Raw genomic sequence first — 13252 nt, forward strand, 5'->3', positions numbered from 1 at the left:
GGGGTATCAATAGTTCTTTAACAATATGCTCCACATAGATTTAACACCTACCTCAAGAGATTCAGTTCTCTTTCATATGAATGTCATCAAACACTCCACCTCTAAGAACAAAGTGCCCATTTTTCTCAAGAGCACATGCGATTCTCTAAGCTCCAGTATGTACAACTCTGTTGGGGGCCAGCCTCTCACAAAAGTACCTGTTTCTAGAGTGGAGGTGTGAGAATTTAGAATTAGAGTAAAGAAAACGAAGACGTGAATGAAAATAATAAATGCAGCAATATATAGGATAGTATTGAGAGGGAATTTCTCAGTGAGTATTGAAAATTACCCTCAACTACTTAACATTCCTCTGATCTCAAAAGGTAGGAGTGAAATAAAATCTTCTTTAATGTACAAATTGAAAGTTACCTGGTACATTCATTGCTCATGCCTTTGACTAGTGCCCTGGACCAAACACTCTGAAGGCAAACCACTCGCTGGGTGGAAACCCAAACTATTTCCATAAAGGGAACTGGAACTTAGTTGGATCCTCAGACTTTTGTTTTATGTAGGAAAAGCTACTTCCCTATTTCAGGAGAAGAAAGCCTGACAACTAGCCAAACCTGTTGACAATAGCCTTGAGAGAGCAGAACTCTGATTTACAACTAGGTGAGACCTTTGCTTGACTAAGAAACACAATAACTTGAATGAACTAAAAATAAGTCCCAAACACTCTGAACTTTGGCCTCTTTGAGCCTCCACATAATTCACAAAAAATAGAGTCATAAAAGGTTCAAAGGACTGAAAACATGAAAATTATCCCCTTTTCATGTGGATATGATGGGAAGGATTTATGAATATGGGTGTGCACATATGTTACTGTGCCTGCAAATATGGAGGTCACATGTCAACCTTGACTGATGATGTTCGGAGGATATTTACCTTAATTTAGTTTTGTTTTTTGATACAGAGACTTTCACTTTCATGGAGCTTGCTGACTAAGTAAGAAGTATTGGCTAGTGATCCACATGAATTGACCTTTATCTGCCTATCCAATGACTAGTGTTACAATCTCTTGCCACTGTGCCATGCTTGTTTGTAAATGAGTCCTTGGAATCAAATTCATGTCAAATAATTTATTACCTAAGGGTCTCATAATTTCATCTTTGGTAATTACAAGTCAAAGCAGAAAGAGGCCTAAAAAACTCATGAATATGACAGAAAGATACACAAATTTATTATTAAATGCCGCAGATGAAGAAGTCAAAAAAGAAGCAGTAAAATATTGTAATGCAGAACAAAATGAAAACACAAAACATTAAAAATACTGGAATGCAGATAAATCAAAGCTATGTTATGAAGATTATCTTAATACAATGCAAAGTTCCTAAGTGAGATTCAGCATGGTGGTCCTCCTTCCTGAAAGAAAATAAAATGACGTTTAACTTGGTAAAAACTGAGATATCATTCTTGCTGTAAGACTTCCGATTACATAAGAGACCAATGTAAGAGAAAAAGTCACTGAAAGAAAAGATCTCTTGCAGTGTTGCAATTAGAACAAATCATATGCAATTTAATCTTACCGTGAGTTCACAAAATATAGCAGTGTCCCACTCAGTTCGGGTCTTAAAGAAATGGGGCCTGAGGTTGCCTCTACTGATTATTAGAGCTTTGATTATGAGGTAAACCTGTGGAACAATTACCAATCTAGTTGCCTCAATAAAACATATGAAGCTACTAAATAATGTTGTAAAATCAGTATTTTTCCACACATAACATTAGGTATTTCGATTACAGTGTAAATATTAAACTTTCCTTTCATTTGCTATATTTTAATCACTCAATGCTCATGCACACCTTGTGATTAATGGCTTTTTAATGAATAAGAGTATATGAAGTAGTGATCGTTTAAAAAGCTACTTTGATCATTATACATTCAGAGCACAAAATTATCAGCTGGTTTTGTAAAAGACTGGGTGATTTCAAATGATCACTTAACTTGTTCAGCTACTGTGGTTCAAAGAGTTGGCTATTGCAAAGTTGTCTATTGGGAGAAATGAAGCTGCCCCAATAGACATAATCCAGGAATCTCTGATTCATACACAAACCCCTCCTGAAATTTGCTCTTTAGATCATAAGAAATGTTCTCTAAAACAAACAGGAGTATAGGTTTGAGGCTTTGGGGAATTTCACAATTCAAATTAACATCTCTATTGTTGTTTTTTCAATATTTGTCCCCTAATTTAGCAGTCAGATTAATGAGCACATACGGTGTAACTTCTAACACTCAGAGAAGTAACCTCACAATAAAACTTTCCTATAAATTTGAGACATTAGGACATAGAGAAAATCTCAACAATATAGGAAAAGTTAAATAACATCTTACTTTCTATATTTTTTCTGAACCAGCAAAAAATGATGAGTACTATTAAATAGGCCCAATGTTACAGTAGTGGCTACAAAATGATGAGGATAACCAAATATTGGACTTAAGTACCATTTCATAAAACAAAATCCATACCTGAAACATTTACTGGGAACAAGAACTTGTGACTAAGATAGTTACAGATTCTATGAAAGAAGCTAAAATTGTCCTGAAAGACCCCCCATACTTGAAAGACCCTCGTGCCCACATACTATATTAAACTCTGCTGAAAATTTAGCTGGGCCCCCAGGCTCAGCCAATGCTAAAAATGGATATCTATGGGTTGCAGACTCACTGACTAGGCTAAGGAGAGGGAATACTCCACCCCCCAAGACATTCTATCTAAACTGTCAATTTATTGCAGGGTGTTTTATCTGGCTTTATGTTTTTTTGAAGAAATTTGAGAATAGACATGGGTCCGTCCCCAGGGTGAGCTAAGCCTGCCAGTTTAAGAGCCAAAGAAATGCTTGTGCTATAGTACCCTCTTATGTAATCATTTTTTTCCTATAAATATGGCTGTTTGAATTTGCCCAGGGTGCTCAGTTGGCATAAGCTGCTCACGCACCCACAGGCGCCTGTGTAATCAATAAAGACAACTATTGCTGATTGCATCTATTGGCCTGAATTATTGAGACTGGGGGAATTCTCACATCACCCTTGAAAACGAGGGTCGTTCCATGCTTATGTTTATAAAATACATGCTACATTTGTCGTTTGAGGTTTTTCAGCAAATTTAATTCATTGCAATCAAAAGAACTAAAACCAATAATGTATGTAAGAAAGTATGTGACACAAATTTTAAGTGAAACTATTTGGATAAGCGATTTGAACTACCACTTGATAATCAATGAAGTGGATAATAAGCAAACAAGAAAGAAATCTTGTGTACTTAGTAAGAGTCGCTATAAATTAGTGTAAACAAGGAGCAGTTAATTGGAAAAAACTATTTGTAAGTTGATCAGGAATTGAAAGAATAAATGTGTACCCTTTTCATACCTTAATCAATGGAAAATAATTTATTAGAAAGAAATAATATTTTTCCATTCCTGAATATTCTCTTATGATTGATGCTTGTTTAGTACCAAGAAGAGTGATAATCATTTATATTTCCCCTTTCATGTGTTTATTATTATGTTATAGTCACAGTCTCTTTATGTCCTCAGAATATAGACCTCTATTACAATCATCCCATAACAAAGTACAGCTTTTTCACATTTTCTTGCAAGTGTTCTGATAATATAGTCATCTAGAGAAGAATGCATGCCATAGGAATATTCTAGAAATAAAAAAGGACCATTAATTAAGAGTGAAACAAACTGTCCAGGGTTTGTTTGATGTGTTCAGCAAAGAAAAATTATCAAAATGAACTTTTGAAACTTGTGCATATACTGTAGATCTTCATCATGATTGATACAGCACATATGTTTTTTTTCTACATTGTGCTTTTTTATTCACTTAATTCATTATTTGAAATTTTACACGAAATATTCATTGTACTTTGAATACAAAAGTTAAAAATTGTACATTGAACATAAACCTCTGTATTCACCTAAATGCCTTTCTGTATATTCAATTGTGAAAAACCTGAGACTTTTAAATTAGTATGATTTTTTTAACTTGAATGAATTTCTATGTTTCATTTTCTTAATTATATTATTTACATATTTTTAAACTTTATTGATTTTACTTTCAGACCAGTTTCACCTCCCTCCTCTACTCCCATTCCTTTCTTCAAACTTCCCATTACTCCCCTCCCCAGTGAACTCCTCCTCTCTTTCTGCTCAGAAAGGTGCTGGCCTCTCATGTGTATCAGCAGAGCATGGTAACAAATTGCAGTAAGACTAAGCATACACTCTTGTATTTAGTCTGGGCAAGGGAATCTAGCATGATAAATTAGTTCCTGTGGGGGAAGCCCAGCCAATCACCTTGCTTGTAGGGCAGGGTCCCCATAGGATATTATTTACTTATAAATATTGCGGGTGTGCTCCCCTCCTTCTCTTCTTCTGTTTTCCTGTTCTTCGCGGGAACCTCGGTCTTGTAAGTCCTTCCTTTATTAAAGCTGAACATTTTATTATAATTTCTGACTGCCGTTCATTTACTCATTAACAAGTTCCTAAGAGCCTGCCAAAGCATTATGGACAGCATTGGCTTTTATTTTTAGGAACCCTACAAATAGACAAACTACACAACTGTCACATACATCTAGATGCCTGGTTGGTTCCATATAGGCTCCTTGGTTGTTGGTACAGGCTCTGTGAGCTATTTTAGTTATATCTGTGGGTTTTATTGTGACGTCCTTGACACCTCTGGCTCTTAAAATCCTTTCTCTTTTTCACCATCAGGTTTCGTTGAGTTCGGCATAAAGTGGGTCTCTGCATATTTTTCCATAGTTTACTGGGTGAAGGTTCTCTGTTAACAATTGTGGTAGTCATCAATCTAATTACAAGAGATGACAGTTGAGGGTACCAATCCATTATTGTGAGGAGTTTTAGCTGGGGTCATCATTGTAGATTGCTGAGAATTTCCCTTGCATTATGTTTCAATCTGGCCCTCTAAGGCCCCTTATTTACAGTCATCTCTTCTTCATTTATGACTCCAATGCATTTGCTAAAATTTCCATCCTCAACTACCCCAAATCCATCCAGGAGTTCCCTTCTATTTCTCCTTCCTATGGAGATGCATGTGTTCCCCCCACCTCATGGGGTTTTCTTCTTACCTAGCCCTCTGGGGCTGTGAATTGTAACATGGTCATCCTTTACTTTTCAGCTAATATACACCTATGAGTAAGTACATATCATGTTTGTCTTTCTGGCTCTGGATTATATGATGTAAGATGATTTTTCCTAGTTCTAATTATTTGTCTTTAAATTTTCTGATGTCATTTTTAAATATTTAAAATAATATTATAATTTATAATATTTATATAATTTATTTATAATTTATAATAATATTTAAAATAATACTACATTGTAAAATGTACAATATTTTATTTATCCATTTTCAGTTGAGGGACATATGGGTTGTGTCCATTTTCTGGCATACAAATACAGTTTCTATGAACATAGTTGAGCATGTTTCCTTATAGTATGATTAGGAATCCTTTGGGTATATGCCCAAGGGTTGTATCACTGGATCTTGAGGTAGATTGATTGCAAATGGTCTGATAAAACACGTCATTGATTTACAAAGTGACTGTGTATAGTGATATTTTATTTCTGTTTTAATAACTAAAGCTTGCTCTTTTGTCTCTGGATTTTCATTATTCAGCTATAACTGTACAAATTTGCATTTCCAAATTATGGAAAATGAAGTGCTGGGGGACAATGGTCTGTATTCTGTAAATTATATATTAAATTAATGCTGATTGGCCAGTAGCCAGGCAGAAACTATAGGTGGGAAAACCAGACAGGATGTAGAGGTATGTTAATGAGAATAGGAGAATTCCAGAAAGGAAGAAGCCCATTCTTCATCAGTCCTGTCCAGACACCAAAGAAGAAAAATGTGACCTGTCCCACTGAAAAAGATACTGAGCCATGAGGCTAACATAGATAAGAATAATGGGCTATGTAAGTTATAAGAGTTAATAAGAAGCCTGAGCTAATAGGACAATCAGTTTATAACTTATGGAGACCTCTGTGTGATTTTCTTTGAAGGTAAACAGAGACCTGGTGCTAGGACAGAATACCCAAAAAGCAGGCCCTCGTATTACAAACGGCATCAACGTGTGGACAAATGCATTCACATGTTGCAACAGTTCTTGGGAAGTAATTCTCGAGAACAGAGTATAACATGGCTTATTAGTAGTAGCAATACTACTAATAATAGAATAAAGTAAAACATTTATAGAGTAAAGAATAGAGTAAAACATGGCTTATTAGTAGTAGCAATTTCTCTGGGGGTCTGCTTGCTGGAGGCAAGCACTCTCATTTAAGAGAGGCTTCCTGGCTTAGGATTATCTGCAAAACCTTGCTGCTCTTTAAGAGGTCCTGCCACAAAACACTTAAATGGTATTGATAAAAACTGCCAGCATGTTTTTGGTTTTTAACCATAGCAGGAAAAAAGCCTCACTGTTTTAAAATGCTAGCTTTCTGGACCATCCTGCCAGGGCAAACTCTGACTCTTTCAGGCAGGCAATCTGACTACAGAACATTTGAGTGTGGTTTGTGAGCATACTGATGCAGCTGGTTTGTTGACAGGTACCTTACCATATAGTTGTGGCAATAAACATGGCTACAGCCAGTACCTCTGCCATGAGGCTGAAATCTCAGATAGCTAAGGAATGGGTTGGATCCAAGAGTCAAATCTACAGCTTAATTACTCTTCATATTGCTTAGCAAATCAATACTTGTGTGATCAGAAAAAGAGAGATATAGATTAAAAGAAAAATTCAAAGATGAAGAAAACCTCTAAATGTGTTACATTATGTTAAAAATATATGCAAACTAAAGGACAAAATCCTTAAAGTAAAAAGAAAGAGAGTATTTAGGTGTGGTGGTACACACCTTAATCCCAAAACTTTGAAGACAGAGGCAGACAGACCTCTATGATTTGAAGGTGTGGTGGCATATACCATTACTCCTAGTACTTCACAGGCAGAGACAGGGAGGTCTCTGTGAGTTCAAGGAAGCCTGGTCTACAGAGTTAGTTCCAGGCCAAAGAAATACAGATGACTTGTCTCAAAAATTAAAAGTAAAAATTAAAATATAGAGATTAAAGTAAAGCCACATAAAGATGGAAAGTACACAAAGAGTCTGGATACTGTATGTTATCATTCTCTCTTTGAATTGCTTGAATGCTGAGGGAGGAGCAACAGCTGCTAAAAGATATTTGTCTGTTAGAGCTGGTAAATTAATCCAAGATAGGTATTTTGAAGATTCCTTTGCTTCAAAATTGAAGTCAACATGTATGTTACTTTGGAGAAGAGGATTTGCTTTTGTTTCCATAGAAAATGAGAGGCTGTGGATTCATTCTGAGTTAAGAAAATCAGGTTTAATCAAGGAAGACCACCAGAGAAATCTCTGGTAGGAACAGATGATCCAGATGTCTGAGTTCTACATTCAGAACAGGTTGACGACTGCTGCCTGAGATGATTAAGAATAAAAGGATACTCCAATCAGGACTTGATCATAATCCTAAATTTTCTTTAGGTCCCCATAAGATTATCAGTGCCCCTTCTGACCTGCAGGCACACATGCAGACAGAACACTGTAAACAAAATAATAAATAAATAAATAAATAAATCTTTAAAAAATAATAATAATAAAAGATTATCAGTACCCCACCAGTAGGAAGTAGCCTGAGACAGTATGCCAATAATTCCCAAAAAATGGACTACGGCTATTTTCCTTTGTTTAAAAAAAAAAAAAGAGGGGAATTGGCTTGTGAAGTGATCTGTCTTCTGTAAATTATATTTTAAATAAATGCTGAATGGCCAGTAGCCAGGCAGGAAGCATAGGCAGGACATCCAGATAGGAAGTAGAGGTGGGTCAATAAGAACAGGAGAATTCTGGGAAGGAGGAAGCCCATTCCTTGCCAGTCCTGTCCAGAAACCAAATAAGGAAGATGTGACCTGCCCTGCTGAAAATGGAACGAAGCAATGTGGCTAAAATAGGCCAGAATTATGGCCTATATATGTTATAAGAGTTAACAATAAGCCTGAGCTAATGGGCCAATAAGTTTATAACTTATGGAAACCCCTGTAATTTTCTTTGGGAATAAATGGATGAGGGAACTGGGCAGGACAGAATCCCCAACAAGCAGGCCCTCATATTACACAGAAGAGTCCTTCATCAGAGACTCTATATGTCTCTAGGGAAAGTTCTACACAATGAAAGCAGAGTTCTCAATCACTTCTTAGATTGGTGGATATTGAGAAAGTATCTTCATGCATTTTTTATAGTATGATGCACTGTGGGATGAGTGTGCCTAACAAATAAGCATTAATATAAGACAGCGGTCAAACATTCAAATTACAACAATTGGACTCCATTCTACTACCTAAGGAGTAGATGGAGATGTTTTGGTGTACCACATTCTTCTGTATTTGTGCTGCTTTCATTGGTTAAATAAAAAGGCTGACTGCCTTGATGTTTTGATAGGACAGCCCTTAGGTGGGCAGAGTAGACAGAATATAAGACTGGGAAGAAGAAAAATGTAGCAGACGAAATGAAGCTCCAGCCTGGAATGGACATAGGGTAGAATCTTTCCTGGTCAGCCATGACCTCAACCTCATGGTGCTACATAGATTATTAAAAATGGGTTAGATCAAGATGTAAGAGTTGTTCAATAAGAAGCTAAAAATACTGGGCCAGGCAGTAATTAAATTAATACAATTTCTAAGTGGTTATTTTGGGTATAAGCTAGCCGGGCAAAGGGATGTGGCCTACTCCCCTCCTACTACAGAGTTGCACCCATTGTGGTTAACTAATATCAATTAAAACCTGAGTTCAGATATAAGCTAGCCGGATGGCAGGATGTGGCCTGCTCCCCTCATACTACAATGTTATATAATCTAGTCTTAAATTTTAGAGTATGGAGGTACATACATACATACATACATTTGCATACCCAGATATGCTCCTATGTACAGTGGTTCAATAGAAAAAATAAAAAATTGTATATCAAAGTATCATATATTTAATACTTTTTCCAGTATTAGTGGACAGAATTAAAGCTTTGTGCATTCTTTTTAATCTCTCTTGTAGTCTTGTTTTTTTAATGTGCCAAACAGTGATTTTTTCAATATAATTTTTATTATTATTAAAAATTCCCACCTCCTCCACTCCTCCCATTTCCCTTCCCATTCCTCCACTCCCTTCCCCCTCCCTCTCCAGTCCAAAAACCAGTCAGGGTTGCCAGCATTGTGGGAAGTTCAAAGTCCTCTCCGCTCCATTCAAGTCTAGGAAGGTGTGCATCCAAACAGACTAGACTGCCACAAAGCCAGTACATGCAATAGGATGAAAACCCAGTGCCAAGCCGGGCGGTGGTGGCGCAAGCCTTTAATTCCAGCACTCGGGAGGCAGAGGCAGGCGGATCTCTGTGAGTTCGAGACCAGCCTGGTCTACAAGAGCTAGTTCCAGGACAGGCTCCAAAGCCACAGAGAAACCCTGTCTCGAAAAACCAAAAAAAAAGAAAAAAAGAAAAAAAGAAAACCCAGTGCCATTGTCCTTGGCTTCTCAGTCAGCCCTCATTGTCCGCCAGTTTCAGAGAGTCCAGTTTGTTCACATGCTTCATTAGTCCCACTACAGCTGGCTTTGGTTAGCTTTCATTAGATCAGCCCCACCGTCTCAGTGAGTGGGTACACCTCTAGTGGTCCTGATTTCCTTGCTCATGTTCTCCCTCTTTCTTCTCCTCATTTGGACCTTGGGAGCTCAGTCCAGTGCTCAGATGTGGGTCTCTGTCTCTATCTCCTTCCATCACCACATGAAGGTTCTATAGTGATATGCCAGATATTCATCAGTGTGGCTATTTGAGGCCAGTACAGGCACCCTCTCTCTGCTGCCAAAGGACCCAGCTGGGGCAATCCCCTTGGACACTTGGGAACTCCTCTAGAGCCAAGTCTGTTGCCAACCCTAAAATGGCTCCCTTAAAGACATCTACTTCCCTGCTCCCATATACACCCTCCCTCCATCCCAACAATCGAATTCCCCAAGCTCTCCCCGTCTTCCCCTTCTCAATTTTCATCCCCATCTCCCCTACCCCAACCCACCCCCACCTCCAAATTCCCACTTTTTGGCTGGCAATCTTGTCTACTTCCAATATCCAGCAGGATAATTATGTTTTTCTTTGGATTCACCTTCTTATTTAGCTTCTTTAAGATCATGAATTGTAGGCTCAATGTCTCTTGTAGTCTTTTTGAAGCCTCCCTCAAAGAAAATACAACTACCACATAATTTAGGGTCACACTTTTCATTGATTTTCAGGTTAATCATTTTCTTAATATTTCCACATTCCTACTCTTTTTTTTTTTTTTTTGAGACAGGGTTTCTCTGTGGCTTTGGAGCCTGTCCTGGAACTAGCTCTTCTAGACCAGGCTGGTCTCGAACTCACTGAGATCCGCCTGCCTCTGCCTCTGCCTCCCGAGTGCTGGGATTAAAGGCGTGTGCCACCACCGCCCGGCAACATTCCTACTCTTTTAAACGCAACACTTGTGTCTGTCATGATTAACCGGTACTGAGTGGATCTCATTTTAACCATACCTGATTTCTTTCACTTACAGAATGGTTGACTGTGTTTGTAAAACCCTACCATCGCCCCCCAATAAAAACTCACACTAATGCCATTATTTCATTGATATATACATATTATGAATCACATTATGATTCTAAATCCGCTTGTGTGTGTTCTACCTTCATTGTCTTACATGAACTCTTCACAAACAGCTGATATCACTCTGCCATAAAACTAGATTAAGATGCATATCTTAACATTGTCTGAAAGATTTGTTGCTCACAGTTTTTCCAGGTTTAGTAACCATTGTACATTCAAGGACAATGAATGACAATTCTGAGAGAAACTCATATTTTAAAGACAGTAACTCTTGTTAACTCTTGTTAAAAATTGGAAGACTCAGCGGAACATTCAGTGTCGATATAATCCTAGATACAATTCTTGAATCTAGGAAGGAAATTTATATGCACAAATGGAAAGGAAGAAACTCCATGACCTTGGATACTCTTGATATAAGTTTTTCTGTATAGTTGAGTGGTCATAAATAAGTAAAATTACATTGATTACCCAAAAGGATGTTTTAAATATCAGAGATTCTGGTCTTTCTGACAAATAACACCTTCAAGATGTATTCCATAACCTTTGTGAGAATCATTATGAGCAAGAAAATGCATGCCGAGTTCTGGAGTTCAGTGGATACATCAACACAACACCAATACCCAAGGCTCAGGAAACATTTCTGAAAATGCTGGTGAAGAGATTGTGGGAGCCATAAGATCACAGAGTCTGCTGTGAGATTGTGCTTCTTGGTAACTTCAGGAAAAATACATGTAAGGTATCACCAACATTATTAACCAAATAAGAACTGAACAGGGAAGCCATCAAGAACATGCCAAACTGAATATGGAAATTCCATGAGGCCCTGGTTTTCCACAAAGAATTAAAGATATAGAGTAATGCTGGCAGAATTAGGGGTACTACTTCCCAGAAAAGAACACACCATCTGATTTCCCATAGCCAAATGATCAGTCCTAAAAACATACATACAAGTAAAACTGAATGGATTTATCATTTTGTATTTATGGACATTTTTGTATCCACAATACTTAGATACATAAAAGGATAATGTAGCCCCACAGTGGTGGCACACACCTTTAATCCCAGCACTTGGGAGGTAGAGGCAGGAGGATTTCTGTGAGTTCGCTGCCAGCCTCGTCTACAAAAGCTATTGGAGGACAGTTTCCAAAGCTTCAGAGAAACCCTGTCTCAAAAACCCACAAAAATAGTAATGAAAAATAAACCATGGATTTGAAAAAGAATAAAGGGGGTTGTAAGGAAGATTCAAAGAAAGAAAAGGGGGAGATAAATGCCTTAATGAAAATACAATCCCATATATAAATAGAAAAAAAATAAGTAGCTACCTTGTCTCGTTAATACCTACAATTACCTATAAAATGACTCTGTAATGATTTATGTTCTTTCTAGAATTGTACTATACTTGACAGCCCCTGTCATCAAGGGTAACATAACAAGCAAATTCTACATTATATAAAACAGGAATCAAAATAAATTTCAAGTAATAGACTAGTGCTGTTCTTTGTTGTACAAAGGTGAGATCTTTCCCTATAAAGACACATATACTGCCCCTCTTATCTGAGACCTAAGACAACAACAGGCCTATAATGAATCTCTTGGGCAGTCCTGTGGCTATGCCCCACCATTGCTGATTTGCATGTGCCCAGAGCACAGCCCACTGTACCGATAACTTCTTCATATACAGTTCCTACCCTTTGCTGGACTCAGCCTCAGACTTATCACACACAGACATGATGATCTCCACTCCTCTCCTGGGGTTGCTGTTGCTCTGGCTTTCAGGTAAGGAAGACAACACTGGAAATCTCTTCATTTGAGTGTGGTCAGTCCTTCATTGTCTCTGTGAAAGTTCTCTTAGCATTATTAATTGTGTGGGTAATTTGTTTTCAATTTCCAACCTCAGGTGCCAGATGTGACATCCAGATGACCCAGTCTCCAGACTCCCTTCCTGTGTCTCTGGGAGACACTGTCACCATGACATGCCAGGCCAGTCAAAACATTTACAGTAGTTTAGCATGGTATCAGCAGAAACCAGGGAATCCTCCCAAGCTCCTGATCTATAATGCAAACAGCTTGGCCAATGAGGTCCCAACGAGGTTCAGTGGCAGTGGATCTGGCACACAGTATTCTCTCAAGATCAGTGGCCTGAAGTCTGAAGATGTTGCAACTTATTACTGTCAACAGCATTACAGTTACCCACCCACAGTGATTTAAGTCATGACAAAAATCACCCAGGAAAACAGAAGTGAGAGCCCAGGCTTACCAATGTGTTCCTTCTTGTTTCTGCAGCTGTTGATTCTGTTTATTAAGTTATTAAGATCAATGTGATGTTTTGTGCAGGGGTCAGAGGTACTTTTCTATGACATAAATCTCTGTAGTCTTTCCAAACACGAACACTGAAATCACAGGTCTTCTTTTCATTCCCTCTATAAAAAAAATAGAAAAGAGATGTTTTCTTGAGTAACAGAAAAATATGAACAGCTAAAATTCATCTGATAGAGATGTTAACACATACATGCACACACACACACACACAAACTCATAAACATACAATCACATGCATCTGGGGTAATCTTTGCAAGGATA

At 37.8% G+C, this 13252-nt stretch overlaps 1 gene segment (V, D, J or C); it reads left to right on the forward strand.

The window, feature by feature from the left end:
• The first annotated feature begins 12365 nt into the window (after positions 1-12365).
• LOC121433024 lies at positions 12366-12880 on the forward strand. The segment is given in 2 exon segments: positions 12366-12448; positions 12570-12880. Coding segments are annotated over 2 exon segments (360 nt in total).
• The last annotated feature ends 372 nt before the right edge of the window (positions 12881-13252 follow it).

The sequence above is a fragment of the Microtus oregoni genome, unplaced genomic scaffold, assembly GCF_018167655.1.
Source record: "Microtus oregoni isolate MIOR12 unplaced genomic scaffold, Mior012 000002F_ref0000024, whole genome shotgun sequence".
Lineage (NCBI taxonomy): Eukaryota > Metazoa > Chordata > Mammalia > Rodentia > Cricetidae > Microtus > Microtus oregoni.